This window comes from Callorhinus ursinus, unplaced genomic scaffold (assembly GCF_003265705.2).
Source record: "Callorhinus ursinus isolate GAN/ISIS: 27379988/994484 unplaced genomic scaffold, GSC_fseal_2.0 scaffold24, whole genome shotgun sequence".
Classification (NCBI taxonomy): domain Eukaryota; kingdom Metazoa; phylum Chordata; class Mammalia; order Carnivora; family Otariidae; genus Callorhinus; species Callorhinus ursinus.
Genome location: NW_027397086.1, coordinates 23,859,888 through 23,872,309, shown reverse-complemented (window position 1 = coordinate 23,872,309; position 12,422 = coordinate 23,859,888). Strand labels below are relative to the sequence as shown.

General features: G+C 44.1%; 1 protein-coding gene across 5 annotated transcripts in view; it reads right to left on the bottom strand.

The window, feature by feature from the left end:
• Window positions 1–12,422, bottom strand: part of ABCA1 (ATP binding cassette subfamily A member 1) — a 126,710-nt gene that overhangs the window by 95,921 nt on the left and 18,367 nt on the right. For all 5 annotated transcript variants that reach the window (XR_012373529.1, XM_073876622.1, XM_025888383.2 and 2 more), the window contains exons 2-3: window positions 10,489–10,650; window positions 2,375–2,468 (exon numbers count right to left, since the gene is read on the bottom strand). Coding sequence is in view for 4 of the 5 variants with exons in the window: in XM_073876622.1 (XP_073732723.1) it covers window positions 2,375–2,468; window positions 10,489–10,554 (160 nt within the window). In the remaining variant the exon portion in view is untranslated. The remainder of the gene's footprint in view (window positions 1–2,374; window positions 2,469–10,488; window positions 10,651–12,422) is intronic.

The following is a 12,422-nucleotide window of genomic DNA, read 5'->3' as shown; positions in this document are numbered from 1 at the left end:
GCTACAGCCAGAAATCCTACCCTCTGCATTTCCAATATTGGGGTCCCTTTTTTCTTTTTCTCTATCATAGTCCAACCAGAGAGGCAACCTCCAAAGCAAGGATGTAACAAGATCTGATCACTGTGGCCACCCTCTGCAGGGACTCTGGCCTGTTGAACGTTTACTCAGTAAACCTCCTTATCTCCCTGTTAATAGTTCAAGGAAAACCAAACAAGGTCCCTTGCCTAGGTCAGCTGCTCCTCATGCAGGGAAAAGTTTATGTAACCCAACCAAACACTCGAAGAATCAAGGGATTCTCTTTAACCTCCTGAAGATACTGGCAGCCAAAATAGGGTGGTGTTGGTCCAGGCAGCACTGGGCAGTGGAGGGGAAGTTATTTCAAGCTAATCCTTGGGGAGTAAAACAAAGACCCTTCCCTAGAGGTCCCACCCGATTTACAAAAAAAAAAAAAAAAAAAAAAGGCAGTATGGGGACTTGGCATTTGGTATACAGGACAACAGTCAAATAGCATAATGGACCTCCACAGCCCAGGGAAGTGATTAGGACCTTGATGGCTCTCGATCAAACTCGGAAAGATTTATGGGGAAGAATTAAACGCCCATCTTTTGTTCCCAGGCACAAGACACCTCTGCAGGCTTCATCTCAGCTCTCTGCCCTTCTAGCTAGGTCCCTAAAGGGGGGTGAGAATAGGAGGGTAAGGTTGCAAGAAATGCACAGGTGGGGGGGGGGGCAAAAGTCGCATCTGCCTTCTTTAAGTATAGCAATTTCACATTTCTTAGAATCTATAATCTAGATCTAGAGGGATCTGGGTTAAAATTCAACAACTTGCCCAAGGTCATGACCTCAGCAAGAGGTGTAGCAAGGATCCAAACAAACCCCAATCTGTCTGATGCCAAGGTTTGCACTATTTCCACTCCACCCTCTTGCCTGCTTGTGATCATTCCTGAGCACAACGTAACAGATAAAAAGGCTGAGTTTTCCCTAAAACCCTAAAACATGTACTTCAGTGAAGCTTAGGGTAATGCTAAAATACAATCAAATATGCATTTGTCCATTAATCTTTGGGGCACCAAAAGAGAAAGCAGAATTACCTCCCAGGCCCACAAATTGAGCGTATATTTCATTTTATGCTATTTTCCTTTCTGGCAAAATCAGAAAAAAACGCATCCGGTGGAACGTTCTTGAGGTTTTGTGGATTTGGGGTTTTTTTAAACTTGAGTATGTGTAAGATGTATTAGCAAATTAGCAGGTAAAAAAACTGCCACTACGTGCTGAGAGAGAGATGGGACCAACCTAAGAACACAATTAAAAGGTGTCCCTAACCCCATCTCTTCCCTGAAGAACGATATCCTGCAAAAAATATCCTGAGCAGCCAGCGGGCTGTGAGCGGAGCTAGCTAATGGTAGGAAAAGGCACTGAAGCAATGGAACAGAGGTCCCAGTGAAACCTCCCACATAAATGTTGACCCTTCAGACTGGGACATTTCTGCAGTCAGTCCATCCAATGAGCCCAGCCAGGAGACAAAGATGGTGATGACAGAATGACACTCAGGACAACCACATGGGGTAGGTGTCGTCATTCCCCTTTGATAGATTTGAGGACACTCGGGTACAGAGAAGTGAAGTCACTTGCCCAGGGTGATATACCTGGTTAAGTGTCGAGGCCAGGATTTAAACCCAGGTCACCAGACATCGAGAGCTTGTATTCTTAGCCACTACTGTATTTTCTACCCTCACTATATAGGCCATTATCCAAACACGTGCCCGGGAGTCAGATGATTGGAGCTCGATTTCCTGTGTCACTTATTAGATGTGTGACCTCGGGCAAGTCCTGCACTTTTTGGAGCCCCAATTTACTTACTGAGAAATTAAAGCAAACGCTAACAATGAGGGTCTATTATACAAGGTTGTTATGACAATCCAATGAAATCACATTAGGCAATCTAAGCAGTCCTATACAAATGCTGCTTAAAATGATATGTTCCCTGATTTGCAACTGTGCAATAAAGATGTAATGCATATGAAAAAAAAAAAAAGCCTGGCAGGGTCCAGATGACAGCTGAGTTAAGGCACTGCCTCAGGGGGCTCTTTTAATCACCATCCTCTGACTTATCCGTAAGCTGCTTTTACTTCCATGATCTAAAATGTATGAAACAGATGTTGGCTATTATTATAATTACTGTTATCACCATTGGCTAGGACTGAAAATGGTTTCCTGAGTTCGCGCCTTATCAGAAAATTGGAAGCGTTTCTATTCCAAACCATGTGCGGTGTTTCCTAAAGATAGTGTCTTAGGACAGGTCAAATGTAGTCCGTGCCCACTGCCTGGATGTCGCGTGCCAGGAGAGTCTCACGCAGGAGGCTCAGATACTTACATTCATGTTGTTCATAGGGTGGGTAGCTCAGCCGGACAGAGATCAGGATCAGGAAGATAAACAGAGGCCAGGCCACTTCCAGCAATAGCTGACACTGAGGGGGAAATAAGACAGAGCACTGTGAGTTTAAAAAATAACATGGATGCTTAACTCTACTGGGCTTTGGGAAATCCACAGTTGTTAATTAAACAACTGATGGGCTCTTCAGCCTCTCCCACTACTCTCCAGGCTTTATCAATGCTGAATTGTTTGCAGTTCTCATAACATACTATTCCATACCTCTGTGTTCTCCTGGAGAAAGGGAAAACCCTTCCTATCCTGCTTCATCTGGCTCATTACTTCCTATTCATTCTTCAAGACACTCCAGCACCATTTCCTTGACTAAAATCTCAGGCTAAGTGAGAAACCCTTCTCCTGTAACAGTAACCCACGCATATTCCTCCCAGAGCCTTTTCCTCCAGCCTGAAATCACCCACCACGGGCTTCCTCAGGCAATAGGAGCACCCTGAAGGCAAGCACTCAGCTTTGCATTCCCAGCCCTCGGGCAGTGTCAGGTAGGGAAGGACCTTTAGTGGAAAGGAGAGGGCGGGGCAACCTGCTGGGCTCAACACACCACCTCCGCTCCTTTAACGGCACACACAGTTGCCCACCCCCCCACCCCCCTCCACCCCCGAATTGGGCTAAGGCTCCAAAGGACAATGGAAATTGACACAGGGTTCCATATGGACCTTTGTGCCTCCAGGACTGGAAAGAGCTGGGAAAAGTGCAAAGTTCTCCTTCCCCGTCTATCAGGGTCTCAGTACCACCTTCTCCAGTGGGTTAGAAGATCATTAAACTTACAAGTGAGCACGATCCACTCTGATTAAAACAGTGCAGTATCTCTAAAGGAAAACCCTGCCTCAGTGAGTTACCAAGGGATAAATAAGCCCAGGGACAAGCTGGAAATCGTTAAGACATAATTTTATTGAACCGGGGTGTTCAAACAACTAGTTACACTGCCCGAAGACTCACCTCTTTCATTCCCTTCTGGACTCTGAGGTTCTAATTAGGATGAACACCAAAGAGCCCAGAAGAGTCATGGGGGCCTTGTGGTTATGAGTAATTAAAACTGTGGCTGCAGAGCCACAAAGTCAATAGAACACTGGCCTGAAATCCCCTCCCCCTTTTTTTTTCAAACAGAATTTTTTTTCTTGATCTTTAAGTCCATACATTTTTATTGTGGAAAATTTGAAATTAAAAAATTCTAGAAAAGTAGGAAAAAGTAAATACGAATCACCCTTAATCCTACTTTCCAAAGATAATCCCTAGTAAACTGAGCTAACAGTGCCCCCTCTTAATATTTTGGTCTTTTTTTCTATGCATACATGAATATTTTTCTCTACAAAATTGACATTATACAGCATATATAATTTTGTATTTTGCTTTTTCATTTAACATTACAATGGGAGTATTTTCCATGACAAAATATTCTCTTAAAAATGGATTTTAATGGCCATTTTGATATTCCGTACTGTGAAAAGATCATAATTAATTAAACTCTCTGCTCTTGCTGGTGCTTCAGAGTGTTTCTGCTTTTTTGTTTATCATTTGTGGTTGCATTTTGGTATTTTAAATAACCCATTTTTAATTTCCAAAGACCTTCGGTATGATTACCCATTAAAGTCTTTTTTAAAATCTTCTTTTTGGAAGGAAATACAAAAATGATAATAGTAGATGTCCTGGGGTGATAAGAACATAAGTGACTTTTTTTTTTTAAACACTTTCCTGTGTTTCCTAAATCTTCCATAATGAGCATGTATTACTTCTTGAATGGAACAAAAATCCACTGTTACCATATTACCATGAAGAATAATTTATACTATTTGATAGCACATGGTGGCGTAGGAGGGTGATGGAGGGTGGGGGTATAAATGGGTCCCTCTTTGGAAGAAAGCATGCTGTCAATGGGGTCTCCAAGACCAAAGACATGGCTGGTCTTCCTAATATTTCTACAAATAATCCCAAAGAGGCAACATACACTGAAATCTCCAAGCTTTCAAATGACATTTGGTCTCTTCTACCAGCAGAGTTGGAAGTCCCTCCTTGGAGTCTCCCAGGTACTCCGTGCCTTCACCAGCACTTGGCACAGCAGGGGCCCTATTTCAAAAGGACTTTCTCCCCCACTGTCACTTTCTTCTCACTAAGCCTGCCACATAGAAAGTCTTAAAAAAGATTGAGTAAGAGAATGAACTGAAGTTTATGAAATAATAAAGATGGAAATATAAATCAGTTGAGCTGTCTGGGAAAGCAATTTGACCATATGTAGTCAAAAGACATGTTTATCCCCTTTGACCAAGTAATGTGCATAGGAATTCACCCTACAGAACTAAATTTAAAATATCAAAAAGCTATATACATGAAGTTATTCATCCACTGAAACACTGTAATTGCAAAATATTGGAAACAACTTAGTTGCACAGTACTGGGGAAATGATTAAATTATGGTACATCTACTGGACAATATATTATGCTGTCCTTACATCTATGAAACACAGACACCATTAACCATGTAACACTAAGTGAAAAAAGCAGAACACAAAATTGTATGCGTTACAAGCTTACAGCTACATAAAATCACTTACAAATATGAACAGGAATAAACATTTTAAAAATGGCATAACTGTGAATGAACTCAGAAAAGAATAATGAATTCAGAAAAAAAAAACAAAAACAAAATTAAATGAAGAGTATGAATAAGAGAGTCACCAACCTTGGCACTCTGAAGTTACCATTTGTACATTTAGGATAAATAGTAGCTACAATTTTTTTATTTAGAGTCCAGTATGTAGTAGGCACACTACATATGGATTATCTCGATTTAATCCTCCAAACAGCCCTGTGGTGTAGGAACCATTACTGTCCCCATTTTACATGTGGCAAGGCTAAAGCTCAAGGAGGGATAAGTCATGGAGATAGAGGCAGAGTTATGATTAACTGCTAGTTCTGCCCAACTCCAGAGGCCACATGGCATTGAAACAGCAGGTGTCCCCGGTGGGAAACGACCGCATTGGTGGCAAGGTCACAAAACATCAACCTGGTTCCACCGAGGTAACGTGAACTGTAACAGTTACAGCCAATAGTGAGCACCTACTGCATACCAGGTATTTTTATATATCTCATCTCTAATATTTAATTCTCATAATGACTCTGTGAGATAGGTTGAATTGTTACCATGAAGCTAAGATTTGGAGAGGTTATCACCCATAACCTGGTAACAGAGAGCACTAGCACTTGAACCCAGTTCTAGTGACCCCCTTGTGCTTTTGCACCCATTTTACAGATGAGGACACTGAGGCCCAGAGAGTTAATAAACAAACATTCAAATGTTGCCAACAGGGTATGAATTTATCAAATTAAAACTACACTGGTGGATTACTGTAAAACTACCAGGAACGTCAATGGCATCCTGCGATGCTAGGGCCAAAAGATCCTTCTCTTACTAACACAAATTTATATGCATGCCTCTCAGAATTGTTTTGAAATTTAAGAAGATAATGGATATAAAAGCATGTCAAAACTACAAAACGCAGTCTACGCACCAAGAATCAGTATTATAACTATGAAGATTGTTTGGAAATATGGAAACATACACACCAAATAATGTCAAATGGAAGAAGAAAACAGAACGTAAAATGGTACGTATACATGTGAGGATTACAACTGTCGCCTTGGGCTATTGTCGCTCAAGTCCCTTCAGTGCCAAGGACCACACAATCCGATCCTCATAATCATGACCCATCCACCTCAGAGACTTCTTCTGTACATAAAATAAAATTCAGCTGTCCTTCCCCAGCTCCAAGGCCAGGCATGATCTGGCCCTGCCAATCCCCAGCTCATCCCCAGTCAGCCTTCATTCACCCCACCCACCAGTGTCACTGGCTTCTCTGTTCCTTGACTCAGGAGCATGCATCCGGCCCCGTGGCCTTCACACCTTCTCTCTACCTGGAATGTGGTGCTCCTCATTTCTGAGCTCCTGATCTTCCCCGGCTTGAACTTCAGGGCTCTCGGCTTACCTGTTTTAACTTTCCATCCTAAATTAAGTCCCTACCCATAGCCAGGTGGTATCTAACACAGTGCCACAGTTTGTCTGATTTATTTTCTTCCTAACACTTAACACAGTTTGTTATTTTATTTTTACTTCTGTGATCATGTATCTCATATCTGCTCCCCTCACTGAACAGTAGGCTCTGCGAGGGCAAGGATCGTGTCTGTCTGCTTCCAGCACGCTGCCCCCCATGTAGTAGATGCTCAATAAATATGCATCCAAATGAAACATAAATGGCTATGTGTTCTAACTTTCTTCATTCCACAGAAGACGAAACTAAAACTCAAGGGAAGTGGGTTTCCCTCAGCCATTGGAGGCACGTGGTGGCCAAGGTGGAATTAGAACTGAATTAGAATTAAATAAAAATTAGAATTACTACCTGGATTTGAACCGTCACTACCAGGCCAGGAACAAGGACAAGGAAGAAATGTATCAGCTGGAACTGGAAGTGGGAGGGAAGGTGGAAATTTTTCATCTACCCTGGAAAATTCTCTAGTGGCTCTTAAATGAGGAGTTTTAATTTTTATTTACTTGATAGTTTATTCCTTATCATTAACCATTGTCCAAATACTGATACTATGCAAAAATCAGAATTACCTATTTTCCCAGCCACGTGGCTAGTCAGATCTCATGGAGACAATTAGTAGCAAAGGCAAAAGAGAGAGGCCACATGGCCACACTGTCCCATCTGTTCCATGGGACCTTGGCCTCTGGCTCAGCCTGAAACCAGAGGAGGATCCTGAGAACTCTCAAGCCCCTCGCCCTTCCTGTCCCAAGCCCTGTTTGTGCTGAATGACTGCCACCCACACAAGTTAACCGTTACTTTGGACCCAAACTGAGCTTTGCCCCCAACTTTCACAACTCAGTGTATTCTTTGCCCAACAACGGAAAGCTAACCCTGGCTGATGGTCTCCATGAGGGGACAATGGGGCACAAGAGAGGGCCCCAGGATTCATCAGCAAACAAGAACACGGAGAGAAAGGGCAAACGCTGCCTTTCCACGGGGTTATTCTGGAGTGTACTGTTCAGCTCCCAGCTTTCACACATTCTTCCCGGCAGCAGCACACAAGGCCCCTATAACAGGGGAGCCTCCTGAGACCTGCAAACTGATGGCCCATTTGACACATTCATCACTCGTTCAGCAAATAGGATTTCATCATGTGCTGGGTGCCAGGTTCTGGGCCCGAGTGTGTATACTCTAGGATCTGAGAAAATGGGAAACAAGCAATGATTTTCCACACATTGTGAGCAAGAACTATCATGGAGCTTCTCCCCCTGCCTAGCGGGCAGGGCTGGTTCTGACTATGCGAGCTAACAAAGGGGCACCAAAACCCTTAACAAGTCCCATTGTCTCAACAATATAATCCAGAAGTCCAAGCCAGGTGGATTGGGAAATAGCTACTAGTCAGCACTTAAGATCTATGGGCATTAAACCTTCAGTGCAGACAAAGCAAAGCCTGCCAATCAATCAATCAATAAAGGACTGGACTACCCTTGAGCCCGGCTTTCTTTGCTAAGATGATACAATTCTTTCCACCACTCAGTGGCTAACGGACACACGATGACAGACACAGTTTCCCATTATGTGAGCTGCCGCCACCAGGATGAGAGGAGGCAGGGGACCCAGACCACACCGTAGTTAAGAAGTGAGGACAGGTGATGAACACATAGGACCTGGAAATTCCAGGACCTGAGAACAGCCATGAGAAACAGGAGCAAAGGTGAGGAAAAGGTCAGAAACGTCAAGATTTTGAGACTGAAAATAGAAAAAATAACAATACTACTGAAAAGCAATTTGACATACTGATTTAGAGTACCCATGCTCAAGTCAGGTTATCTAGATCTGAACCTTACATTTGCTCCTGACCAGAGATGTGGACCTCAGACAGATGACTTAAACGCTCTCTGTACTTCAAGTACCCCAGCTACCACCCAAGGAAATAAAAAACAGTACTTCATGGGGTTCTAAAGAATTAATCCAATTAATAAGCCACTTAGGTGCCTAGCACATGGAAACCCATTCTCAGTGTTTGCTTTTATTATATTATATAATAATATGTTATATTTTACTGTTTCTATTATCACCAAGACAGATAGGCTACATAGATTCTAATCTCCACTCTCTGACTAGTGACCTTAAGATTCAGGTCCCCACTTGTAACATGAAGGGGCTAAAAAAAAAAAAACAAAACATTGTTTCTCAGACTAGAATATATATTCCTGAGGGATTAAATATGAGGTCTCTGTGAGGATTTTAAACATTTTGTGTTTTCATTTCAGGGGCCATCTAAACAAATTCAAATAAACATAACTGAATTTTCTGAATGCCTACTTTATAACTACTTCTGGCACAAGGTTTAAAGCCTAAGTTTATATTTGTGTCTGTGATTGTGATGGCACCAGTGTAAATGTAGCCGACTAATGAGAAAGGAACAGATGCAGACGCAATTTATAAATGATGAGATTGGACCAAACGAAAGCCAAATGACATCAAAGGAAGGTCACTGGAAAAGTGGTTGAAGAATGGAATCATTAGCACATAGTAATACAGACTGTCCAACCTCAGAAGAATCTGCACTACAGGCTTCACTACCATCTTCACATTACCACTTACAATTTGGTTTCAGCTGAACAAGGGCAGATGTCTTACTCCATTCACAATGTTAATTTGTATTGTATTGGTTTTGCAATAGTGTCTGCATTTCTTTCGTAAGTATGCATGGGTCATATGGTTGTATGACAGCCTATAAGTACAGAGGTTTATATTTAGTATCACATAGGGTACACATTTAAGTAACATTACAATAAAAAAGAAATTTCGTGAACACAGGGGGCCTTGACATTTTTGTACTTCTAAAAAAGGTCCAAGCATTACTCTAGTTTGAGAAACACTAATTAAATTCTCTCAAAGGTCTCTTATGGCTCTTTGAGTCTAAGGAAGATGATCATTTTGGTTACAGACATGTTAAGCCTAGTTAAGATAGCCCAGTGGGGACACAGGCTTAGAACTCAGAAAAAAAAGCGGGAAACAGATTTAGAAACCAACTGTAGGGGCTTGTAGTTGGCTGGGTGGCTCAGTCGGTTGGGTGTTCGCCTCTTGATTTCGGCTCAGGTCATGATCTCAGGGTTGTGAGAGAGAGCCCCATGTTGGGCTCCGCACTCAGCAGGGGAGTCTGCTTGAGATTCTCTCTCCTTCTCCCTCTGCCCCCAGCCCCTGCGTGCTCTCTCTCTCTCTCTCTCTCTCTCTCTCTCTCTCTCAAAAATAAATAAATAAATCTTTAAGGAAAAAAAAAAAGAAGCCAACTACAGAGCAGTGCAGCTAAAGCCAGGAGCCTAGGTGGGATGTGTCCAAGAGTGTTCGGAGACAGACAGGCCAAGAGCCGATGTCTGAGCTTCAGGGAGCTCACCATGCCTCACAGCTTTCCCCTCCCTCCTCGTAAAAATACCATTCACCCAAGCATTAAGGATGACCTTCTCGGGATTATGCAGAGAATTCTGTGTCCCATCCAGGAAGTGAATGGCTTAGAACCCTCCACAGAGATCAAACAAATGTCAGTTTTATATTCCTCCAGGCTAGCAGTCCAAGCTGAGAGAGTCCACACTGACAGGAAGAGATCCAGGCTCTAAGAGCTGGGCCCTTAACTCACTTCCTTCCCACCTCCCAGAAATACAGGGGCCCTCGGGCACTCTCGGAGAGCCAGGTGGCCCCCGGGGCCGCAGCAAAGGGAAAGAGTGGGACGGTCAGAGGCAATCCTGCGCCAGATTCCAGAGGTCAGAACTCGTGCCTGGGCACTAGCACACACACTAAAGCTAACGTTTCTGCCTGGCTGCTGATCTTCCCTCTCCAGTAAGCAACAGGGCTACTGCAGGACCACACGGACCTGTGCCCACCAGGGCCAGATTCATTCGGTCTCTCTGAGAAAACCAAGAAGATTCCCTCTCCTCCCTCCTCCAACACCCAACTCAAAACCGTGAAGAAAAGCGGCGGAGAAGCCCGCCCCTTCCCCGAACCGGACAGACCCAGGCTTACCGTTTGTCTTCTTCTGAAAGTGAGGTTCTTCCATAGCAGCAACCTCAACTGAGGCCAGTAAGCCATGTTACCTCCGCGGGCGCCCCCCGCAGCGCGTGTGGCTCAGGAGCCCGTGGAGACTGTGGCCGCAGCTCATGCAGGGCCGCTGTGGCTGGTCATTAACTGAAAGATAAAGCAGGAGGGGAGAGCGCGATCAGTGATTACGGCGAAGCCAGACGCCAGTGAGGACTGTTACTCCAGCCCCCTCACCTGAGACCTCAATACCCGGATCCATGTCCTCACTGCTCCCAGGAAGTCCCGAGACCCCAGCTTTTGGCTGCGGGGTTCTCTGGCAAATGGGGACTCTGGAGGCTCTCTGGCAGCAGGCTGGAAGCCAGTCATTATAATCCTAACCATTTTAGTTCCATTGGTGTGATCGTCTGGGAGTGAAAAATGCACTTATGAAAACAGACTTGAGCGTTTGGTCAAAACACTGAGGTTGGAAATGGCATCCTGGACTCCCAGAGACCTGCCTCACCTCTCCAAGAAAATGCCTCCCTTCACATGAAATGTTAGCCGCATTTATAAATTCTGCCTCAGCTCTGCAGTAATTTATGCTATTCCTTGAAAATTTGCTGTGGACTACATTTTCATCTGGCCACACAGTTGTGTCCTTCAAATGATAAATGGCACCATCGAGAAAGCAGTTTCCCAATCTGGAAAGTGCGTCCTAGAAGACGGTGAAGAAACACCAAAGGAAGGGCCATTGACACCTGGTTCCCAGGTGATGGGGACAATCCCAGCGCTGCATGTCTGTGGAAAGAAAACAGTACCCTGTGGAGAAACAAGTCGGCTAAGGCAGGCGGAGAGCATCACCTGTGAAAGCAACAAGCTCCCACTGCCCAGCCGTATGCACACCCTGGCTCTGTTCCACCTGCACCTGCACACGGGGGCCCGCTACTCCGTGTCAGGTGCCGCGGGTACCTCCTTGGAGGACTGCTTCCCCATGCTGGGGGCAGGGATGGTTCTCATACACGGGGGTACAACATTCTGTGTGTCCCAGCTGCCCACTCAACAACTGTATTTACTAAATGCTGGAATTTATATTAAGTAGCCGTGCTAAAATTAAAGTTGGGGAAGGGGCAGAAAGTGAAAAGTAGAAGAAGGGAGGGACACACGGGTCAAAGCTGGGCCCTGCGGGCACCTGGTAGTCACGAACTCTGGGCAGACACTAGAAACCAGCTTTACTTCTAAATCGCTCGGTTTATCCTTGTGGCCCCAAGTGGGGTGGAGGTGGAAGTGGGCTATTAGGCATGAGGAACAAACAGCAAAAAGAATGAATGCAGTGACCACCTACCAATACAAAACCAAGTACTGGACTAAAAATCTGTGAGTCCAAATGAGATCTCAATGCAAAGCTCAGCCTCTAGCAGGATTTTACTCTTTTGTCCCCTATACCCCTCAAGGACTTGCATTTAAAACCTCTAGAGAAGAAAAGAGATTGGAGGGAGTTTTCAGTGTCTGAGAAGGAGTGACCCTACTATTACATTATGTATTTTAATTCATTCATTGACAATCCAACAAATCGGGAATTCCTCCAAAATATTCAAGCTTTGGGACCTATTTCTTTTCTTTGTCATTTGCTCAGCAAACCTCTAGGACACAGGCCCCCAAAATTTCTCACCCCAGAAAGAAGAGGTAAACTAGCAATGCCTCGGGTCTGTTCCCAATTTGTTGTTTAAAGATAATCAACTGACCTCCCAGGCACTGAGAGCCAGGATGCCACTATGAGACGTTTTGTAAGTGGCCTAGGATAGGACCTACCTTCCAGAAATACGGAAATAAATAATTAGCTAGATTTTTCTCATGCAAAAGCTGCTCTCCAGGAATCACTTGGTTGATTTAGAAGCTACATGAATCTTTTCAGACCCCCAAGGTAACAGTGAGAAGGCTGG